Source organism: Balearica regulorum, chromosome 13 (genome assembly GCF_011004875.1).
Source record: "Balearica regulorum gibbericeps isolate bBalReg1 chromosome 13, bBalReg1.pri, whole genome shotgun sequence".
In the NCBI taxonomy this organism is placed as follows: Eukaryota; Metazoa; Chordata; class Aves; order Gruiformes; family Gruidae; genus Balearica; species Balearica regulorum.
This window is the reverse complement of record NC_046196.1, coordinates 12,871,017-12,894,641: the sequence shown is the minus strand read 5'-3', so window position 1 is coordinate 12,894,641 and position 23,625 is coordinate 12,871,017. Positions and strand designations below refer to the sequence as shown.

The 23,625-nt window shown below is 40.9% G+C and overlaps 1 protein-coding gene across 1 annotated transcript in view; it reads right to left on the bottom strand.

Annotated features, from left to right (window-relative positions):
* Positions 1-21,494: 21,494 nt before the first annotated feature.
* The window catches only part of TSHZ3 (teashirt zinc finger homeobox 3), a 65,616-nt gene continuing 63,485 nt past the window's right edge, over positions 21,495-23,625 (bottom strand). The window contains 2 exon segments of the mRNA XM_075765481.1: positions 21,495-23,533; positions 23,536-23,624. Coding sequence (XP_075621596.1) covers positions 23,283-23,533; positions 23,536-23,624 — 340 coding nt within the window. The 3' untranslated portion in view covers positions 21,495-23,282.

Sequence of the window (23,625 nt, the reverse complement as noted above, 5' to 3'; positions counted from 1 at the left end):
GTCAGTGACCTCCAAGATAAGTCAAAGTTTTCATTGCTCAGAAAGGAAAATCATACAAAAAATGAAACATCTGTTAGGAGAATAAGCTGCATTTTATGGTGTTTGCTGTATGCAGTAACATGCCTGTAATCTCAGACCGTGTTTGCTATAACATACTGACTCACTGCCTCTCTTCACTACACAGTTCTGATGCCCGAAGTCACCTTGACAGGAGCAAGTATTAATTTCTGTCAGTGCTGTTTTAAATGTTTGCATAGACAGAGTTATCAAGGCAAGTGTGAGCAGATTATAGGTACAGCCAGAGCAGCTCCTCGCTCGGCTGTCCTTTTGGAGCTCTGCTCGAGTTACGTACCCAACAGTCACCAAGTCTTTCCTTACACATAGTCTGGAGTATAAAGTCACAGTAGTATTCAAAAGGTTAAAGCAGAGTGAACTGTTAATTTTAATGCTTTCTCTAAGCTTCAGTTTTAATAAGCGAAAATGATGTTCTTATTTGCAGTAAAGTGGTGTTATAAAATTCTGTCTGTCAAGCTCATTTTAAAACCATGGAAATAAATGATCTGACAAAATCAGGCTATTAGACAAGTGAAGAAGAGTGATTTCCATAAAAGTAGAGGAGCTGTTCCTTAATTTCACACTTGGTAGTCTTTTGGGTCGACTAAATTTTTAAATAAGTGATAAAATTATATTAGCGCAATTGCATTTTTATAGATTTTTTTGGTCATTGTACTCTTTTTCAATTCCTTTATTTTAACTCAAACCATTCTGCTGAAAGGTTACCTCTCAACTTATGTTACCTCATAACAGTTTCTGCTCACACAACAGAACTGTAGGTTCACAAATCCTCTATAAAAGTATCCAGAATGACCACACTGACCCAAAAGTATTCTAAAGTGGAAAGATCATTTTATTGCAGTCACGCACTGCTGAAATGCTGGCCCTGCACACTGCATTTGACTGTCTGCAGAAATAGATGCCAAGTAAGTCACTTCAAAGCAGGTTGGTTTCATATATGCACATTTTCTCTAGGAGCAGACTACAATTTCCATCATATACACCATGCATGTAAGAACCAAACAAGATGCTTTTCCACATCCAGGTATGTGTGGCAAGCGCAGCCTTCATAGAAAGAGAAGTCACTGTTCATGATACCCAGACAGCAAAGATCAGACAGGCCTGTTCCTGCAGCTCAGAACACACAGCTCAATGCTGAGGGATATCACAAACTCCTTCTGGGGCTGATGCCCCTCAAACACATTCCAAGCAACTGGAAGGACAATTGCCCATGCCCAACTCCACCCTTCACCCCAGAAGTGAGGGAAGTTTGCACACCCACAACCCAAGGGAGAATTTCTGTTGCCAGTTTTCTTAGCCTAGCCCAAGGAGAGCAGAGCAAGGCTATTGGCTTCTCCTCACCTGAACCCAACCACCCATTTTGGGACCACAGCTGGCTGTATACAGGAATTTGGAAATAATTTTAGGACCACAACCTCTTCCATAGATTAATTTTTTCACCTCTGGAAATTTATGACAGGCTTTTTTCTGACAAATCAAATCACATATTTCAAGATTAAAGCTAATTCTCCTCCTCACAGACTTAAATAATGTTCCAATAATTATGTTGTAGTAGGAAGGTCAGTATAAGAGGATTTTGACCTTTTATGAGGTCAATGACTCTTCATCTCATCTTGCTCAGTTTCATTTGTTTGTTGAGAGAAGAGATCCAAAACATTGATACACAGGCTGTGACATCCTGTTTGAACATTAGCTTACTATAATTGGTCACGTCATCATGTATCATATTAACAATATACACAAAAGTGCCCTGAAACAATTGTCTTATAGATCCATCACATATCATAACAAAGCTTCTGGGACTGTTATCCAGCAGCATCCAGTTGTGATGCACATTCTACTTGAGTTCTGGATCTAAACATCACTGTCATCTTAATAGTAAGCGATAGATTAATAACTTCCTGCTTGTTTGCAAAACCTACATGCATGTAAAAGATGGCAATACAAATTTATTGCCACTGAGCATGCTCAAAATAGGAAGCCCATAGAAAAGCAAGAACTTCTTTGTGTATGTTTTTCAAGCCAACAGCTCTCAATTTTTCCAAGTATGACAATTCCTTACCCCAGTAATGCAGTGAGCTGTTCTGGAAAGTAGAACTAGAAGAGTATCTTCATCTATCAGCTGAATGAGACACACGTGACCTTGAAATGCAAAATGAAAAAATACACTAGCACCTTGGATTTATGTCATATAAATCACACTGAAAGCATTTTTTGTACAAACTTTTTAACATCCTCTTTCCCCATGCTTTCATATGTTTTAAGACAAGTGCAAAATCAGGTTCATTCTACACACAGCAACCTAGCTATATTTCAGTCAAATTTCAGCGTAATTAGGATGCCTAAATCTCCTAGGAAGTTTGAGATTTTCAGCTAACAACTTTATCTTTTTTCCCTCCACGTTTTCCCAGCTATTTGACAGCAAGAAATACAAGTGATTTAACTCCTGATGCAGTAGTCCAAACTCTGAGCAATTCCTTTATTAAGTGCAGAGAAAGGTCTTGCAGCCAGAAATCCTCCTACCTATGTTTTTTGTAGTCCTAGAATATCATCAGCTTGACCCAGACTCAACAAGAAAGTAAATATAATTATCCTCCTTACACCCAACATGAGCCATTGGCATGTAAATGCTATAATCCCCAGCAGAGGCATTTTGTAAGGGAAAACTCTTGCAAGTAGATAGAGTATAAGCAGAGATCTTAAATAACTCTGAGAGACTTTTCCTCAGTCCCATCCCAGAAGTTGTTCCAGGAAGAGTCCACAGGCAGCAGTTTACAGAGCCCGAGCTTTACGTTGCTGCAAAAAGATGCTGTTGCTGATTCTGCAGGATCCATGCTATTCCTTGAGTGAGTCAGCACTGAGCGAACGCCCTGGTATTTGTGCAGCTGGTAGTACTATTTTTCAGATAAGATGGAAAGTGATGCAAATTTTAATAAACCATGCAGACAAAACTATTAACATCCCTACAGTCTGTTCTGCATATTATCTCAGTCTTTTAACTAAATTCCAGTTGACCTGCTCTACTCTGCATGGCTGCAGACCTTCTGGACTGGAAGTGCAGCACAATGGCACTTTACACCTCTTAAGCACCAGTAGCACATGCACTGGATCTGGGCCCCAGTGAAAGGGGCTCTGTGGAGCAGGAAGCTCTATAAATGTGCTTGCCCCCCACATAGTGCTTGCTACACTCCATCTGTCAGAAAATAGGTAACTCCATCCCTACTATTTCTGCTTGTTGATACCTGTTCTTCTCCCTAGCACAGGTCCAAGGGTCTGGGACCACCATTTTGGAAAGCTCAGGCAGGCGAGCCAGGGCAAACAGCCCTTCTACTCCAGAAGGGGGCTGCTCTATGAGGAAAGCTAACTGCTATGGGGCAGCCACACAGCTTGGGGACGATCCAGTGCCACCCCACGGCACGCGGAGGAGTCTGCCAGGGATACCACAACCTGTGGAGTCCAATAGAGTCATTGAGAGCTTTTAAGTCTAGGAAACAATAAAATGCCACTTACAAGGAACAAAGGAAACCTATAGCAGTGCCAGCTGCTCAGCCTCAGCCTCACACACTCCTCCCTGGATGTTAAATACAAATAAGCAAGCTTAGGACACTCCAGCAGCTCCACTCCACACGGAAGATGCACATTCAGCAGAAGTGAATACACACTCTCCTTTTTATTAAAAATGAGAGATAATTTAAAGCTCTCTTCTATCTTGGACTTGGGAAGTGTGATGCATGTGCCTAAAACAAAGCAGTGGGAACTGTGCTGAGGCCAGCAGATATGTCTGCAGGCAGCCAGCCACCAGCCAGCCTTCAAGGTGGTCCTCAGGCTGCAGCGGGGCTCCCGGGGTCCCTCCGGCTGCCAAGGGGGCTCCTCAGCACTGAGGCAGGACAGGACAATCAGCACCGCCTCACACCGCCATGAGCTCTGCGGAGAGCCCGGGCACAACCAGGCCTCCGACACAATGCACTCCCCGGCTTCCTCTGCACCCAGGGAAGGTCTCACAGCCCCTCGCAGCACACCCGTGTCTCGCAGCCCCTTGTCTGTGGCCATGGCAGGAAATAAACCTACCTAAGGAACAACAGGAACTTTCCTCAGGTTTTTAAGGAGAAAAAAAAAAAAAGGAAAAGAGCTGGCAGGTGTGAAGTCTTCTGCAGCATCAAGTCACTGGCAGCCCTCAGGCCTCCCCACAGTGGGCCTGAATGCCCACTGCACAACACATGAAAAGTACTTGGAAAGAAAAGGACACAGAAGCTATTCTTTCAGTATTAAATCACTGGTTGATCCGAACACCACAGAAGCATCCAAATCAAGCTTTTCAGCTGCTCCCATAGGCTGCATGTGAGACCCTGCCGCAACATTAACTTCAAAATTAGCACCATTTAGAACACTCAGATAGTCTGATATTGATTTATTTGAACAGATAGGGTTCTGGTTATTTAAACAAACAAGGCTGCAATACAGTCAATGTAAATCTACCTGGGAACTGGAAGCTGGTACACCACACTGCAGCTAGTTTATTGCTTGGAACATCTTGCCATGAGCGCAGTGCGGAGAGGTTTTGTTTTCGGGCTGATTGTCAGGGAAGATGGAGCTTCATCTCTTGGGCACAGACAGCCCGCACTGTCCAAGAGACCACCTCACCCTCCCCAAGCATGAAGGGGGTACTCGTTTCCCCATCCTCAGAGCACCTCCTGGTCCTGCTGGAAGACTCATTTCTTCTTGCGGTGACTGGAAGGACTAGCCGAACTAGGGTGTTTTTATTGACAGAGCATAAAGTTAGAGGAAAAGTTGTAATAGTTAACAGGTGTACGATAAAATTGAAAGACAAGTAATCCCCACCAGCAGTTCCCACAACAAAGCTTCAAAATGGTGGAGGTGTAATCTTTCAAAGCCACCCAGACACTCCTTAAAAGATGTTTGTAATGAACACAAATTATTGTCAGACACCTTCTCCTGGTAATAACAAAGTTCTTATCATTGTATTCTGTTAACAACTAGTTTTTATTATATCAAATAAAGGTGTGAATCCACATCAGATTTGACTATTAACACATGATTAACAGCCGGCACCAGCATGAGCTAAAAGTATGTAGTCTATTTGCTTTTCAGATGTAGTCATCTTTTACACGAATCTCATATAAAATCTATTGGGAGATCTTTAACAAACAGGACCAAGTCCTGTCGAATTCCCCAGCCATATACTATGAACACAGAGCAGTGTAGCTGTTAATAAGGGTATTCATCATGAGACAGCCTATTTTTGGCATTGTATATGACAGTCTCAGTAACTTACAATTGTCCCTTGAATGTGAACTTATCATTTAATTACACTCTGAGAGACTGCTTTCCCATATCACCCAGCAAGTTAGTTAACCACACAGCAATTCTCCAGCTAATCCAAGTGTGATTGGATCAGTCCAAGGTGCACAACATATCTTTCCATTCCTGGGAATCCCCTATGGAACAGTCTGTTTATTTCCATCTTTGGGTTGTTTTTTTGTTTGTTTCTTGAATTTAAATACCCACTGGCAAATGCTCCAAGATTTTGAACAGATAAATAAGTTGCTTAAAGGAAGATGAATTTTGATTCATCATAAAATACCCAATGTTAAGCCAAATGGACATATAGAAAGCCTCAGAAAAAGTACCAATAAAGCCTTGGAAAGAAAAACAGATCAGCCATTGGCAAAGGTTTTATTTATTCATAATCACTGTATCTTAATGAAAACAACAGGTGTCACTGGATAATTTACTCATATTCAGTATGTATTAAGAACACACATTTTGCAAGTGATGTGGGGTGAAAAAGGCTTTTTTTGGTATAGGAAGCATATGCTTACGTTAAAACATATAATAATTGTTTGAGAGCTTATAGTGCCCCCAAGTTCCATTAAATGCATATTTCTTTGTTTCTATTGTATACTTCATGCAATGTTGACAGATAGCCACAGTGCTCTACCTTGCTGCAATTCAGTTTCATGGGAATGTAAAGCAGCTGTATCCTCAGGGACATGGTCAGTTTGAAGTGACACCTGACTTTTGCAGCATCATAGTATATCCCCTAAAAATAGTTATTATTGTTATTGGTCTCCTTACCTGGGAAGAAACACACAAAAAGCATTGCTTCCTGCAAGAGGCTCTCAATCTTTTGAAGACAAAAGCAAGGAAGAAGGGGGGGTGGTGGGAGAAAGAAAGAAAGAAAAAGGTGTTGTCTCATTTCTCCCATTCTGCTTCTTAACTGCCAGAACTAACCCACAGCACAAGCTTTAAACATCGACAGAAGCAGGTGCCCCAGTCACCTGTGAGTTTGGTCTGTACCAATAAAAGTCAGTATGTATTGCCTATGCAGTACATATTACATTCCCTTAGAGAGGCATTAAAATGCCAGCTACATTTAAACAAGTGAATGTCTGGCCCCTAATAAAACCCACATAATTTAATACTAATGAGTCTACCAATTATGACCCAGTCTCTGAACTTCCTTTCTGGGAAAAATCATTGGGAAGGTAGTTCAATGCCAACTCTAGCAATTACATTACTGCTCCAATATAGAGAGCCCCAGCTTCACTTCTGGTCATTGCATTAACTGATTTGGGGTGCAGAGGGGAAGGGGTGAGGTGCGATTGCCTGCCTGTGACAATGAACAGAATCTAAACAAGCTTGCTGATCCTCAGACCAATCAACTGCTTTCACATCTTAATCAGAATATACTGCTGGCTTTAATGGTAGCAGAAAAAAAGTAGTTATCTCTTACAAAGCAGTCTCCTACTGCTAAATAACTTAATAGTGCTGTGGCTGTATAAGGTTTCCCACTTGAGAAGAGACCCAAACCCCATTTCACCAGTGTTTCTTTCAGAATCTGTAGGAATCCTCCTTAAGATGCATATAGCATGACTGCAATGCCTACATACTACAAGATGGAGGGCTTTCAATCACCTATTTGCTTCTTGTTGAGCCTGGATGCAGGCATGTTATTTTCTCTGTTTGTGGTAGAGCTCTAGGTGGAAACAAGGTCTCCCTACTCAAGCAAGAAACTACCACAGCAGCAACAGGAAGCACGCAGCCACATTTACAGGGCAGTTCAGTACAGCACTGCCTACAATAATTGTCTTTCTGCTGCCTGCAGCAAGGTTGCCAGCTTAGGCCTCTCATCCTCACTCATCTGCTAGAAGACTGCATCCATTCATCATCTATGCAGAATTTAATTCAGTGCTTACCATATGTGTAATTAACAGGCTCCACTATGACAATAAGCTCCATTTTGAGCTGACCATTGAACTACACAGAAACTTTGGCTGGTGGTGAACAGACCCATCTGCCTTCTACACTTGGACCTGCCACAGTCCCGCGTGGCGTTCAGCACGTGTACAATTAGACGCCGTACCTCTGCCCGTCCCCAGCCATGATCACCACACTCTGCTTCTGGTATGGACTGCCCCTGGAAGCCCTGCAGGGCCTTCTGGCAGGCAACGCTGGATGCTGGTTGTATACCTTTAATTCATAGTGCACCTTTAATTTCTGTGACATGCTGAGATAACACAGTGAGGAGTTCTTTAGAAATGCTATAAATAGCTTAAATAAATAGATATTCTCTGTGGTGGGTCCTCAGCTCCGGAACTGACTCTTGCCAGAAATCCATCAGAGCCTGAATCTGGCAAGCTCTCGTAGGAGATGCGAGACACATCTTTTTACATTCCAACTCACTAAATGCAAGTGCCTGGCTAGTTCTGTGAAAAGGCGGGGGCAGGGGGAATAAGGCCTGGAACACAAGGGGTCACTCCCTGTGACAGCTCGAACGTTGCCTGCCGTTAGTTCACCACGTAGTAGCTGTTGGAAAGGGCACATAGATACTACAGTGCTACTGCCATATAAATACATACAATAATTAAAGCTAATTTCTATGAGAAACAACTTTGTGATCCTTTGAGACAAAGGGCTTGCTGTGGATGTACGATATTATCTTTGTTATTACTAAACAATGTTGGATACACTATTGCTGCCAAACGTGTTAACTCCTCTCCTCATCCCTCGGTGAGCTATGACTGCATCTTTGGAAAAAGATTGCTCTGGAAAGGTACGCATTTGATAGGCAAACAAAACAGCCTCAAAAATCTCTTTAGGGCATTGAAGAACTGGCTTCTATTCCCAGCCTCTGAAGTCAAATAACTGTCACAACTTTGTCTAAACTAACCAATGCCTAAGGTTTCAAGGTATTTAATTACATAATAAGTAAATTATAGAAACACAGAGAATGAGTGGAAATGCCTCACATTCAGAGTCAGACATTTTGTCTCAGGAAGTCTGGCATCCTCAGCAGAGAATCAAGATGAAGTCGAAATTAGTGTTGTTACGTTATTTCTTTTATAGCGGTTGCCTGAAAGTCCACAATGCCAGCCCATTAATGTGCTGTCACTCAGTAACATCACCTATTTTGTCCTTTAAGAAATAGGTTTGTATGCATTTTTGAACATCAAAACCACAAACATTCACTGTTTAAAACTTTTTACGGTGCGACTATTTCTAGTCTCTCCTGCCAAGATGTTAATATTGCTAGTTTAACGTGGCTATGTATATATTATTTATTGCATGAAGCACATAGTAATTATTTTTACTTTGGTCACAGAGTATTTGTTTATAAAAAAAGGCAGAGTTTTACCTTCTTGGTTGTTACAATTCTCTCACCTCTTGTCTTCTAACCATGCTGCAAGTCTGTCAAGAAGGGCTCCAAAATAAATTTAACATTGTAATTATTACAAATAAGTCACACTGGCATTTGTGTAGGAAGACACACACCCCACACCCCCCGCATGCTTCTACCACGGTGGCAAACTTATTTCAAAAATTCTGATGAAACGCTTTGTAAATTTGTTATTCTGTGATGATAATAAATCATTATAGCCTTAAACACTTCTCTAGCTTGGAGCCTCAGTCACAAATTATCTTGTCATTCTGACCAAAACATTCTCCAAAAAAGCTTGACAAGTGCTAAAACCCAGAACATGAAACCATGTGTTGTTGTGAAAGCAAGATTCAGAAATGTCAATTAATTAGATTAAGAGGCTACTTTTAGCTTTACTTGTGTTGCCAAATAACCCTTAAATATGCATAGCAGTGGAAGTCTACCTCAGCAATAACAGTACTTCTGTGCAAAATAAGACAATGGATCTGGCTAATAGAGGGAATTATATGTATCTGTCATTCAGACAGGGAGAATGATCTAGAAGCAAATGTCTTGCTTCCCTTTCCACTGTATGGATTCACAAGCAAGATAAATTCTGCCACTTACAAGTTTAGGCACAGTTTTTTTTCCCTGAAATCTGATTCAGATTAGAAAATAAAAGTCGAATCACTATTATACATCTCCATAAGTAAAATGGATTTCTAACATCACTCTCTGTGTAGCTGTCTCCCCCCCACCCATAAAATATCATCCTTTATTTGCATTTTTGAAGTCCATTTTAGGAAGAAAAAAGTGGTGCAATTAAATAGATTTTATTCAACTTTCTCATAGCTACCCCTAAAATTTTTATCTTTAAATAATCCATATCCTCAATTTATTTACACTATAAACTGTTCTATATTTTAATGGTATGTTTGCTTTAAAAGGGGTTGTTGGCTTTAATAGCTCGGTTATTATCTTTGTAAACTAACATTCCACATTCCTCCTAACTAAATCCTAGCAAAATGTCTGTGCTTGCATTTGCAACATACATTCCACCACTGAAAATAAAATTTAAGCCAAATAAATGTTCTGTTCAAATTAATATACATAAAATGAATAGCTAAACATAGATCAATTTTGATGGATTTAACAGTAGGTTTGTTAGTGGCAGGAGGGTCATGATATGTAATACACCCAAGAGAATGGAACTAAGTAAATTTAATTTCCTGTAACCCCTATTATTTTGTGTTACAGTTTTTAATGCTAGAACACTGTATCTCTTTAGAAAACATTAACTGCTTATGTTTTTATAAGACATATCACTAGTGATACGGATCAGTACAAAGGTACAGTTACTACCCACATGGGTGGGTAAGTAAACAAGCAAAATAGGACAGACCCCAACAGGGGTAGATCTGCAGCTGAAGGAAGTCTGTAAGCCTCAGGTTCTGGCCCGGGACAAGACCAGTTTACACCACAGGAGCGCCTTCGCTGAAGCTCAGGAAAAATAATGTGCTAGAAGGTAGAATCGCATTACATTTTTCATTAAAATACACCAAAATAAATATATTTTCTCATCTTTGCCTTTCCATCCTGTCCTTTCCAAGGACCTTATCTCTGGCAAAGCCATCATTTCTCAGATAGGAGGGTTGTGGGCACAGCACAAGACCCAAAGTTACAGTACATAGAATCAAATATGGTATACGGTGTCATCAGTCCTTGAGCAATAGCCATCTCTGAATGACAGTAACTCAAATAATGAGTTTTGGCCTTTAGCTGTAATTGTAATTCTTTAGCATTTAAAAAAAAATCATTATTTCAATAGTTTCGTTTTCCCTGCTAACTGGTCCACTGTTAGCCATGTTACAAGCAATGGTTTCTAGCAATTAGCCCTGTTCCTCCCCTGCCAGAGCCTGTACGGACCAGCAGTCTTCTCTATGGCCTGCACTTACATTGCTAAGCAAATATTTCTCTTTCCCCATTCCTTGGCCTTTCCCTTCGTCACAGGGCACCTACACGGACTTTTGGCTGCTGGCTTGACCGGTGATTATACAGTGACTGTACGTAACCACGTCTTGCTGCTGCTGAATACGTGCTTGAGTCTAGTCTCTGCAGAGGGTATCCTATACAGGCCCTTTACTGAAGGGGGAAGGCAATGAGGAATAAAGATGGAATATTTAAGGATATAAAAAACCTTACACATTAAAAAAAACCCAAACAAAACACCAAGACAGTCCTCCTGATTTTTAGACACACCACAAACTATTCTTCAGTGCTCTGGCCCAGGCTGTTAAAAACTGAACATCCTAAGTGTTCTAAGAAATTCTATGAGAAGCAGATGGAGGTATTTCCTTACAGAATGAGCCTTAAGTTTAACAACTGAAATATATTGTCCATTGAGGTAAAAATTCAGAGTGTTGGAGGCACCCTGTGCACAACGGCATTAGGTGCTGCATCCCTGCCACCGGCCGAGCTGCCTGAGAGGTGCCAGTGCCTCAGCTGGTCTCCAGCTGCTCCCAGTGGGGCAGGGACCCCCCATGGGTCCTGTGTCCCCTGTGGCCATTCCCTGCAGATGTTCTGGAGACCTCGGGACTTCTCGAGCAGTGTTAAGTGGTTGTTTCGGCACTTAAATCCTGCTCTCTGTGTCTGTGCTTGGAGAAGCCCTATGAAACTGTAAGCCCCGGCTGAAAATAGAGCACCGAGGACTAAATTAAAATAAAATTTAGTAACAGGGCCCAAATGTTAACATGCTGTATTTATCTCAAACTTATTAACATTCCTGTGAGTCTCTGAAACACTTTATTACTGATACATGGGATTGTGCTGCTATAATAGGCTTCCCTGAGGAGTAACTAGGACTCCAGCTGTACTGCAGGATATGTTGTACGACATATTATAGGGTTAAATGGTGCTGTCTGTTATCTGCACAATGTGCGTATTACGAGTGTAAATGAGGGAGCTCATTTGAGAAACCTGAAGTCTGCACTGAAACACTGAACAGGTTTGTACTATGAAAAAAGAAAGTGAAAAAAGAGTGAAGGGTCCCTTTTTCCAGTTGCGAGCGACTTAGTCCTATGATTGATGTAGAAAACTTAACGCCTCTGCCAGCAAAAAAAATGAAGCTGTGCTAAAGTAACTCTACCTACCCGTGTTAGAGAAGTGCAACCTCACCTGAGCACAGAAGGCAGTCACAGTGTAAAATGGCAAAACACAAGGCCATTCACCGCCTGTCAAAAGTGGTTAGCAAAGGTAACGATGCTAAGCCACGTAGGTCCCTCCCTCTGCTAAAAGGGAGAAAGCTAGTATTTCTTCCTATGCACCGCAAGAAAAGCCTGATGAACTGAACTGTTGACAGAAGTAACATGAAAGCTCCATCAAAATAGTTAAAATGAAAAATAGTTATTACTGATATATGGCAGGAAAGCATACACAACTTTGCGGAAAAGAGATGTACTCTCTGCAACAGTCGGATGTACCTGAGATGTTCGAAAAGGATTGTAGGTTCCAGGAGCCCTCGAAGTTCAACATCTGGTTATTCTGCAGCACAAGTAGGTAAAGAACACCCACATCAGTTCATCACGAGGTGCAGCAATGGTGACTGCACTCCTCCTCCGCAAGCTACTCTGTGCTTAACTTGTAGTTAGTGTTGTGTTCCCTTTGATAATCTAATCTCCATGCCCTTGCTGCAAGTTGAACTGATTAACTTTTGGTCTGCCCTTGGTAGACACGTAGAACATTTGATCAGCACCCATTTTATAACAACTTTTTTTTTTTTTTTAAACACAGCTAAAGACTGTTATCATGTCCTTACTCAGACTTCTTGTTTCTAGACTAAACAAATCCAATTCTTTTAACTTTTCCTCATAGGTCATGTTTGCAAAACCTCTAATCATTCTTGTTGATCTCCTCTGGATTCTTTCCAATTTGCCTCCATCTTTCTTAATGTCACCAACTTCAGCAGAAGTTTTGCAGCTTGGAGAATTGTTTCTTGCTGCAGAAGTCACCTGACACCCTGACCTTTAGCTCAACAATGAGAAATAGCATACAAGCTTCCTTAAAGAAAATGGTATTACATATATACTGTCATGTATACTTAGTGTCATGCCACCTGCTTGCCACATCAACCAACTACTTTGCCTTAACAGCAAAAGCAAAAACAAACAATAAAAAAGCTGCTTCTTTTGCGAGCTGTTGTATTTTTGTTATACAGTAAGACTGTCTATACAAGAAAGCACAGTTGAGTTGTTTTAAAATTCTATTAAAACCTCATTTTTTCTCTCCACATCTCAAAAAAGCAAAGCAATTTCAAGAAAACAGAGCAAACCAACAGAAGACTAGGAAAAAAAGCTGCATGATCACTGTTAAATAGATGTTAGCCAAAGTTTCAGGGGAGCGAGTAAAATAGTCTACAATTAAAAGAAGAGAATAGTGCATCAAGCCTACATTCTTCACTGAAGGCTATGAAGTCCCACAAACAGCACTTTCTATGAGAGCACCCAGCAGGGGAATCCAGAAGCTAGTGACAGTAGGCATAATACCTGCCTACCACACAGAAGTCAGTGATGTTCTCCAAACTACCTCTCAGCTCCTATTTAACCCAGTAAGCACCTAAATTTCGGCCAGCTGGGGAGTGCCAAGCTCCCTGGCTGCTGATGGCCTGCAGGTGAGATGTGGTGGGCTGAGCTCTGGAGCTCCCCAGCAGCCAATAGGGCTTGTGGGGTCTGGTCCCAGTTGTGCTGGGGGACACCTTCTACATGGGTTCAGAAAGAAAACATGCCGAGAGCCAGGGAGCAGCTCAGCTGACTGGAAAGCCTTCTCTAGAACAGGGCAAAGTGTGAATGGAAGAGCTCCGGCTGCTGGGCTGCAAGTTGGATGCTGTGGTTTCCAATTCCAGGAGAGGACTAGAAGCTGGGATGTTGAGCAGATGGCAGGCAGCACCAATCTGGGCTCTGTTAGCCAAGGGTGGTATCACAGATGCTTCAGCTACTCTCTGGAGTATTTCTTTTCTAGGTACTTGGTTATGTTGCTGTGTGTCTGACCGGCTTCAAAAAGTCCCATGTGGCCGCTAGATCTTCCCTGTTATTTGTAGGGCAGCCTGGGTGCCCAGCAGAGTGTTTCCACCCAGGGTACAGCCCTGTAGAGCAGAGGGGACAGGTGGGTTGGAAACCTCAGTGGTCTGGTGCTGGGTGTCTCTGATGGGTTTGTGGCATTTATCATCTCCCATACAACAGCCTCTTAGAAAAGAGGTCTGAGCAGGTTTGCAAGAAAACACAGCAAATGGCCTATAGCAAGGGGTTTGGAGCAGGGCAAGAAGGAAAATGCATTTGCAGAGTGCACTGCTTTCAAAGAGACGAGTGTGCCAAGCTGCGGGCTGCACCCAGCAGCAGAGGGGTTAAAGCAGGTTTCAGAGTGCAGGAACAAGGCTAAGAGGGAGTATTACATGTGCCGAGAGTGTTTCTATGGGATCAGAACTGTTTACAATATAATGTGCCTGCACCTGTGGGTTGGTGTGGTTTTGCCTGCTGTTCAGCGCTTCCTGAGAAGCTGCTAATATACCATAGCTGATGAGACTGCTGTTTTGATCTTTCCCTCCTCGGAATCTCTTCTAGTGCCTTTAATAAAAGCCCTATTAAGCAAGTACAAGTGGGTGCTTTGTGCTTCTTCAATAACTAATTTATATTTTTAACATTAAATACTCAAACACATGCCCTGAATTTGATTGTGCTGCTTTTTTTTAATCCAATAGTTTCTTGCTGCAGACTTACATACATTTTGTATCACATATTTCCTTTTTTTTTATTTTGTTCTTTGGGTGTTCTCGCACCTTGCCCAAATCTTATGTTGAAATTCAGAGGCACACTGAAGCCCTGTCATTCAAATTATTGATGGTAACTAGTCTGTCTGAGGGTGATGGTTGTATTAAAACACTTATCACATAAAAAAGAAGCATATGGCATTTACAAAATCTGGGCCAATAAAGAAGGAAAGGGTCACGTTCACCCCCAAAACAGGAGCAAGCAGCTCCTGAGGTTTATACACGGATTCGGTTCAGAGGGAGCTGGAGAATCTCATATATTTTGAAATCATGGGGGGTATGAAATCAGCATAAGTTACAGCTGCCCTTAGGTGCTTTCTTTTGAGTGGTCAGTGCCACAGTCATTCAGCAGAGCACATTGATCTCACTGACTTTGGCAGAATTATAGAGGGTCTGTTTGCATGAACCATTGCTCAACAATTTATCTGATGTATTAATCATCTCCTAGATAGGAGTATCCGGACTGTAGATTTTTCTTGTAACTCAATTTCCCTCCTGTGGTCCTTTTTTGTTTTTGCTTTTGGGTCTTCACGTGAAATTTTAAAATTGCCTTTTTTTTTTTTTTTTTGGTAATGCTGAGGCTCTTGGTGTCCATTTTGAAGCACTGTGAAGTGCAGGCTACTGCGTAGGAGTGCTCTGTAGTCTTCAGAGACGATGAAGTGCTAGTCTATATTTCCCCTTTCTGACAGCAGCTCTGGTTTGCAAATTGATTTGTCTTCACAGTGGCAAATAAAAATCAAGACTGTGTTTTTCTTTCATCTTCCAAATGCTCATATAAAATGCAAAAAGTGAACATTTTATTAGAGATTGGAAGAATTAGTATAATTTATAGGGTTGATGTGGCTATTCTACCCACTCCTAGTAATCCCCCTGGAGACCGTGCCTATGCCGCCAGTATGGTAACTCCTGTAAGTTTATGGTGTGCTGAGGGCAGTGTCCCAGCCACCCTGAAGATGAAGCTTCCCTGCTCGGCAGAGGGCAAGCCCCGCTCCTCTCAGCCAGGCTGTGCCCTCTGGGGAGCCTGCTGCTCTCTCCGTGCTGCACAGCCGCAGCCTTTGGCGGAGAAGGACTTTCTCCATCCCACCCGCCTCCCTCCCCACAGCTAACACGAATCCCTGCTGTCTCTCTTTCTTGTGCCCAAACTATCCCCAATACCTGGAGAGCACTGAAATACATCTTGCAGAATTTCTCCATCTGCTCTGCCCTTCTCTGCAGCTCTGCGACGTTGCATGCTCAACTTCCCGGCACAGTAAATGGGAATTAATGTGGAGAAGTCCACGGCTGGCCCTGACCAGCCGGCCCCTGCCCTCCAGTGTTAACCTGTGCCTGTTCTCCCTATTTGCCCTGTGCGACGCAGCGTTAGAGATGCAGATGCCCACTGAAACCCCAGCTTAAGTCATTCCTTGCTTCCCAATTACTGGTGTACCCCAATAATGACTTTTGTAAAGTCGTGTTTTAACGGCAGTCATTTCCAGAGACATTTAATAGGTGCAGCCCATTCTTCTGGGCTCCTCTAAACACAATCCTGTGATGAATTCATGTCGTAGCACAAGCCAGAGCACACAGAGAAAATTTTCAGCCATTCAGAAGTACAAAAAGCAGTAATCTTAGCCTGAAACAATTGTACTGAACTGAAGCACTACTCCTCTTTTCTAGATCTACTTTTAAGATCCCTGTCAAAACAGCCCTTCAAACACATTTGATTGGGTTGGGGCTCATCACGCTGTCACCAACTCACTTTTCATTAGGCTGTTGCTCTCTGTTAGCCTAGCCAAGCAGAAGAACTCAAACACATGCACAAATTAAATCGACATCCAAACTCCACCAATATACAAAGCAATTTAAATGATATTCATTAGAGCGATGACAAGTCCTGATGAGGCTTTCAGGAGCGGAGTCCTTCAGCTTCTGCCGACTCGGTTTCATGGTCATTGAGGCGTAACTGCAGTGACTGTACCTCCAGTTTAGAAAAAAAAAAAAAAGCCGAGAATATGACTCCGCTTCCTGACACACCTACCTCATTCTCCCTTCTGCACAGGTTTACGTCTGAGCACAGGCTTCGGGCTTTTCTTGCAGTTCCTCACAGGCTTTATATCATATACGCGCTTCAGCAAATCCCCATCCTTTCCCCACCACCTACAAATGCGCCAATTAAAAAGAATTCCATTTTCAAGTAATTTCATTTCACTTGGCTAGAAAGGTCACTAACTCACAATTATGATGGCTATAAACATGTCCCCAGTTTCCTACCGTGCAAGAATGAATGTGATATGTTGAAGCTTAATAAAGAAGTATTTTTCATTGTTAATTTATACTGAAGTTTAAAAGTTACCCTCTCTCCATTTATATTTTTGATACATAAAAAAAAAAAAGATGGACACTATCTTCTCCACAGGGAGTGAACGGGGCTGACAGGTCTAATATAGGCTTTGCCACAGTGCCAAATCATTTGAAATTCATTTCCCTTGCGACCAAAGTCCTTAACTCAGGCATCAAGAGGTAAGAAATCAGAAAATTAGCTCGCCATTTGCTTACAAAGTCCACTGTGCCGCTTGCAGAGTTTAAGCGTATCAGGGAAGAAATGCACATCCTCGCCCGGATGTGACAACAGGAAATCCCAGCGGGGGACGCGAGGGGCACATCATCATTTCGGCGTGGGTATGGACGGCATCGCCAGCAGCCGAGCAGAGCTCCACCACCCGCCCCCGGCTGGGAAGCAGGGCTGCGACTGGCACTGCCACTTCTTACTTCTTTTTGCCTGCTTTATGACAACCTTTTTATTTCTTGAAACAGGCTAGGAATTTTAAAACCATGATATAGAGGAATGTCATCTTATGCTATTACTCAAGAATTTCTTTTTTTTTTTTGGCATAGCTGGCTTAGGTGGTAATTTTTAATTTTACTTTTTAAACACTCCCACAACGAAAGTTAGGCACATCGGTATATAAGTAAGTATGATTTGCAGTTGTGTATTTTCACTTCAATAAAGTTTATATATATTGACTTGGTGAGTGCTCTGGACATACCCATCCATCCCAAAAAGTCTATCTGATTTTAATTCTCTTAGAAGATTATTTAACCAGAAGCGCATTTCAAGCTATAAATAACGCGAAGTGAACTAAGCAGCAGCTGCCGAGGAAGTTAATGTGTCCCACGTAAATGTGGTAATATACTGCTGAAAAAAACAAACAAACCAGCCAAATCCTACCCTAAAACATACGCTGGATACTACGTATAAAAGAAGATTGGGTTTACATGTAAAAAAAGGAATTTATGTAACAGCACCGCTGCATTTGTCTATAGGGCACATAAGCTAAGTATTAGTGCAACTTGGTCATCTTTTTCATGCTGAACATTTAGTTACAATTATTGCCCCAAAGCAAGGCCTGCAAAGAGACGGTAACCTCACTGATTAGTCCAGCGCTTTCAGACACGTATAATGATGCGTTAATACATAACTCTGCTCCCTTCCAGAAATGACCCTGATTCTTTCTTCCTTCACTGGTAAAAAATTTACTTCTTATGCAAATACTCTTCAATGAGGGCTGCAGTATCATAGTCTTAACCATATACAAGCTTTTCATTATTACAGGATAATTACTGAAAACTCAACGAAATTCACTGCTACCACACCCCGAACAACAGAGAAACTTTCATATTCCAAGATGGCAGTAGGATAATTATTTCTTGTTCTCTCATTTACCTACAGCAGGTCGACCAAGGGCTGGAAGGCACATCTTGGCACACAGTCCCAGGAGAAGAGAATTTACTGGTTTGGTTTTTTTGCTGGAGATTTTATGTATTTACTAGCAATACCCAAGGGAGTTACACACTTGTATTTCCACTGCTAAAACAGTAACTGTCCAGTCAAGTATTAAGAGCTATTTCATCCTCTGCTAAGAGGTCCATTCAGTGACTTTTTAAAATTGAGTAATCTTGAAACTCAAGATTCTTTTTTTTTTTCCCCTACTTTGCTTGATAAATTCTAGTTTTATAACCATTTCTCCTCTATTTCAGCTCTGTGGAGCTGTGTGGGTACAGAGCAAAGCTCCAACACATTCTTGTAACAAAAAGTTACTCAAACAAAGCAGGTAAAAATAATTGTAATAATTTGCTATTTTTCTAGGAAATATATAAGGCACTCTGGAGATGTATTTTAAAATACAAAATTTAGTAATTAAATTAGCTTTATTACCAGTTGCCTCTATTCCACTTGCATCACGGTTACTTCTTTTTCTCTTGTAGCTGAAATAAGAACTTGCAAAATTAAAGAAGGTTCTTCCCTTCAATACTTGCCAGTATTTTTTTAAATCTCAAAGTACAGCCAAATTTTTTGCTGTTATAAAATGCAGAGTCATATCTGTGTCTAGCTTTATATAGCAAGATACACAGCCATATTAAAATGCAACAGACAATTCCCATATTGATAACACTAATCTGCCTTAGTTTGGATAAAAATTGCACGTAGTGCTTACCACAAAAGCAACAGCATAATTAAAACAATATACTTTTGATTTTAATACAAAAATAAAATGTAATGAAGATTCCAGAAAGATTTCGGTTTCAGAAACAGTTCCTTACACTAGCTTAAAAGTCATATTTCAGTTAATTATAGATTTCTTACTCACTAAAACTTAAAGATACATTCACTGATTTTTTTTTTTTTTTTTTTTTGCTAAATGTTGACTCCAGTGAACAGCTCTCTAAGATCTGGCATATTGATTTCTTGTTGTGAAGTGAGCTGTTCAAGCTCCATTTAAGATTTTCATCTTGCATGTAGCCCTGAGCACATCATAGCACCATAAATTAGTTAAATTGCACATTTATCACAAATGTTATTTTAAGATACTGCGTAAATGTGATGGCTGGAAGATATACAGTATGCTGCAACAAGCCACTACTTGGGTGGGGTTAGACCAGGGTCACCTTTATACACCTGTGATTTAAAGCTCTTCCCACCCCATCACAATTTCATTTTTAAACTCTTTCTTGAGGCATTTTGTTTTCTCTCTCCCTCAATCTGCATATTTCTAAATAAAATATCAAATGCAAAGCAAAAGTCAGAACTCAGATGCATATTTTAAAATCCTGCATCCATACCTTCATGTTTGTCTAATAGGAAAAAAATTATCTTAACATAGCTAGGTTGGTGATTTGGTTAGCACTAATAGTTACCATGCCAATATACATATCAGTGTATGGATGAAAAGAACATTATTCTAGTTCATTGATTCTCTAAATTCTTTCTAATGTGAAATCACATTGGTATGCCAGTCCTGGAGGTTCTGAAATGCAAGTTGAACTTTATTTTAATAAATTTGGGATATGGAGATCCTGACTAGCCATTCGTTTGCAAAGTTTCAAGCATATTTGAAAAAAATGTACTAAAAAGTCATTTCTGGTGCCCACTAACAGATACGGTTGCTCCCTGAATTTTTACCCGGTACGTCTCCTCACTGCACATTCAGACCTAGGTAGGTCATACCCAGGAACTGACTTTTAGGTGCAGTTGCGTCCGTGGTATTAGATGTTTGCAATCATCAACCTCTTCTCTGTATTTTAAGTAGAAGGAACACTGCAAAAGACTCTGTAGTCTCTTGCTTTTCCTCCCTCCCCTGTCCCAGATAACAGTATTGCGTACAGAGTTTTTAGCATTACAAGTCAATGGTGCATCTTAAAAATACATTGATTGACAATATATGCAATAATCTGCCAGTCTCCTTATGTGCGAACTTCTGATTTGCAACCAAATACTATATTTAAGCTGTTACAATTTTCAAAGGAGGAATTCTGTGCTGTAGAGGTAAGAAGTTTGGCTGCATTTAGTCTGAGATCATCTATTTGCAAAAAATGTGGTCAGCCACCCGGGCAGCTCCACGGAAGACTTCAGCTGGCCAGGTTGCCTCCCCTAACTAAGGGGGACTCCTGGGATGGTACCGTCAACCAGCAAAACGGCGTGCTGCAATTTTCTTGCTGGAATTTCAGCTGAGGCCATAAACACTGGCACACAAATGACCTTAAAATCAGATACAACTGTGAGCCAAAGAGGAGGAAAAACCACAGAGCCCTAATCATTAATCCCAGTCACTAGGTCTGCTTAGCAGCATTTGCTATACCACAACAGAACACTCCCTTGCAGTTTTGAAGTCCTGGTACTGGCCTTTACAATTACAGAGAAAGATGAAGGACAAGGAAGGACAAGGAAGGACAATTTAATCAGTCGCTTACTGCAAGACCGTGGGGTTTTTAAAAAAAGAAAGGTAATTCTGTACATTTCACATTCGGATGCTAGTTATTACTTGAGACGTGATTCTTAAGTGCTGTAATGGTGGCTTTGGTTCCCGTGTAACCATCTCCAGACTCTGAGTTCACCTGACTGGCAAAAGACATTATTTACACGCATACTAATATAGGTGCTTCGGAGATGCAAATTGTTTTTAATGGTTGTGATGGGATGACCTCTCAACACCAGTAAAAGTCTGTCATTATCATATAAATGCTCCTGCTTGTTTGCGTTTGTTTGGCATGTGTTTATCCATCTCCTTTCCCCTCTCTGTGGATGCTGTACAAGAGCAGGAAGGGCCGTCAGAGGACTCCCTTGGAAATCACAAAGTTTGAGGCACCAGCCTCAGGTTCCAAGTCCCGTCATTTGAAAGTGCTGGGAATGCAAAGGGATTCTCTAAGCCGTGAAATACCCACCGGTGCAACTTGCAGGCTCTGCTCAATATATTCGGGGGAACGCGCGGCAGTGGCAGTACCTGCCGGGTCTGACTCCACGGCACAGCAAAACACCTACTGGCTTTGCCACACGTTGCTTCTAAACCCCGTCTTCACAGTCAGCCTTACCTGATGTCTAAAAAGGAGTTAGAAGGCTCATTTATCTTTTCGGGGGGGGGGGGGGGGGGGGGGGGGGGGGGGGGGGGGGGGGGGGGGGGGGGGGGGGGTTAATTCTGTTAATGCAGCCTTTGAATAAGTGCTACCCTGCTCTTTAAATGCTAAAGTTCACTAAAACTCCAGTGATCTATGTGCAGCTTTTGACTGCCAGCACCTGGCAGATGAAGAAACCTACTCAAGCTTCAGTCATAAACAGATAGCATACAATTTAATTTTAATGTGCTCGTTAGTCGTAGCACATTTCAGACATAATTGTGAACGCAACACAAAATTATAGCAAAAAGAAATTTTAATGCTGCTGTAGAAAAAAGGTTATATGAAGAGTCAATAATGGTGCTTCATTGTCAACAACAAAACAGGGCACAGAGTGCATTACAGTGTCTGTGCTGTTTACATGCCAATATTTTATACATAGATTCTCATATGGTGTCAGCTGTCAGTTACTTCTGCAAATTAACTGCCAAAAATGGAGACGAACAGAATCACTTAGTGTGCTGGTAACCACGGGTTACCTTTCATATGCCTAAAGATAAAGCTGCAGTATGGAATCTTGGGAGAATAATTAGGCAGAACAAAACAGAAAGTTACCAATTGAAATAAAAAGGCATTCTACAATAGGAAATAACAACCAAGAGCGCTTATAAATAAGTAAAAGAGGTTATATCACAGAATGCCTCATAACTTTTTAAGCAAAGTATTACAGTACAAACATTTTAAAGGCTTTATCAATGTTTAGGAAATACAGTACAAGTTTTTCAAATAGATTAACCCTTTGAGCACTGAGTTTATTTGACTTTTCTCTTTTTATTTTTTTTTATTTTTTTTTTTTTACTAATAAATACCTTTAAAAGTCATGTTGTGCAAAACAGTTAGAATGCATGCCAGGAAAGCAGTCCATGGCTTCTGTTTCTTCAGACGGTTTAAAAAAGAAACCAAACAAATGATAGCAACACTAATAAATATGTATAATTTAAACATGAACCTCTATTAATATAGATGTACTGTATAGCAAAACAAAACAAAACATACTTTGCTTTAAGAATAATGTTTCTGAATACTTTATAAATGCTATCTGTGGTATCTTTCATCATATAATTTACAATGTTTGAATGTTAAAAGAAAAAACCGTTAGATCTAAAAAAAATGACATATACACTATATATAGGTACAGTTTATACCTGGGGCTTATCAGGTACAAAACCCACTGTGCTAAAAATGCTGAAGAAAAAGAAAATGGCATTAACCACAATCACATTTTCCATAAGATTCTGAAATCTATACAATATATACATCTATGTTTCAATGTGAAAATTATATTTTTAAATTTTCAAGGTGTGAGACACCTCTGCATAATGGAGGTTCATATTAGTAATCGGAACTAAGCTGGTAAGGGTTTAAAAAAAACATATCCATACATTTTTTACCAAATTAATGCAAAAGTGCTTCAAAGTACTCAGAGGGCTAAAGATTATAGGGTGAGAATACCAGCACACTTAGGTCACATGAAAAAGTGCACCAGAAGTAGTTATAAATGCTTAATTAAACTGTCTGTTAATGCATGCAGCTTGATGCATCAGAGGGATGCACAGCAACTAAATCCAATTTACACAAAGTTCCAAACACTTACCACTGCATTTTAACCTTCATTATTTTACCAGTAACAACAGCTGATTATGCACCTCTATTTAAACACTGTACAGTTATACAAAACAGTTCGGCCCAGAGCGACTCTGGGAGTTAAAATAAGAAGATGTGCCAAGAACTAACAGTAGCTTTAAGGCGTCTTTGACAGTTTTCCTCAAAGCAAATTACAGTTATTTTAATCAAAAGCAAACGCTACTGCTTCTCTAACTCCGAAACATACAGAAGATGATCCTCTGGTGACTTCCCATGTGTTTTACTAAGATGAAGTTTAACAGCATGCTTGCTTGCAAAAGTCCTGTTACAAAGTTTGCACTGATAAGAAGTTCCGATATCTTCCTCTGGAGAGGACGTCACCAGTTTTTCAGACGGTGACTTTGCTTGTGCTATCTGATTGTTAATCTGTTCACTGGACAGTTTGGACAAGTCTCTTAACCTGAAACCCGATGCGATTCAAGATGACTAATATAAGTTGAAGGAGTTCTGATCTGTGAAGCACAGTCATTACAAAAGAACACTGGGTGCCAGTGTCCAAATT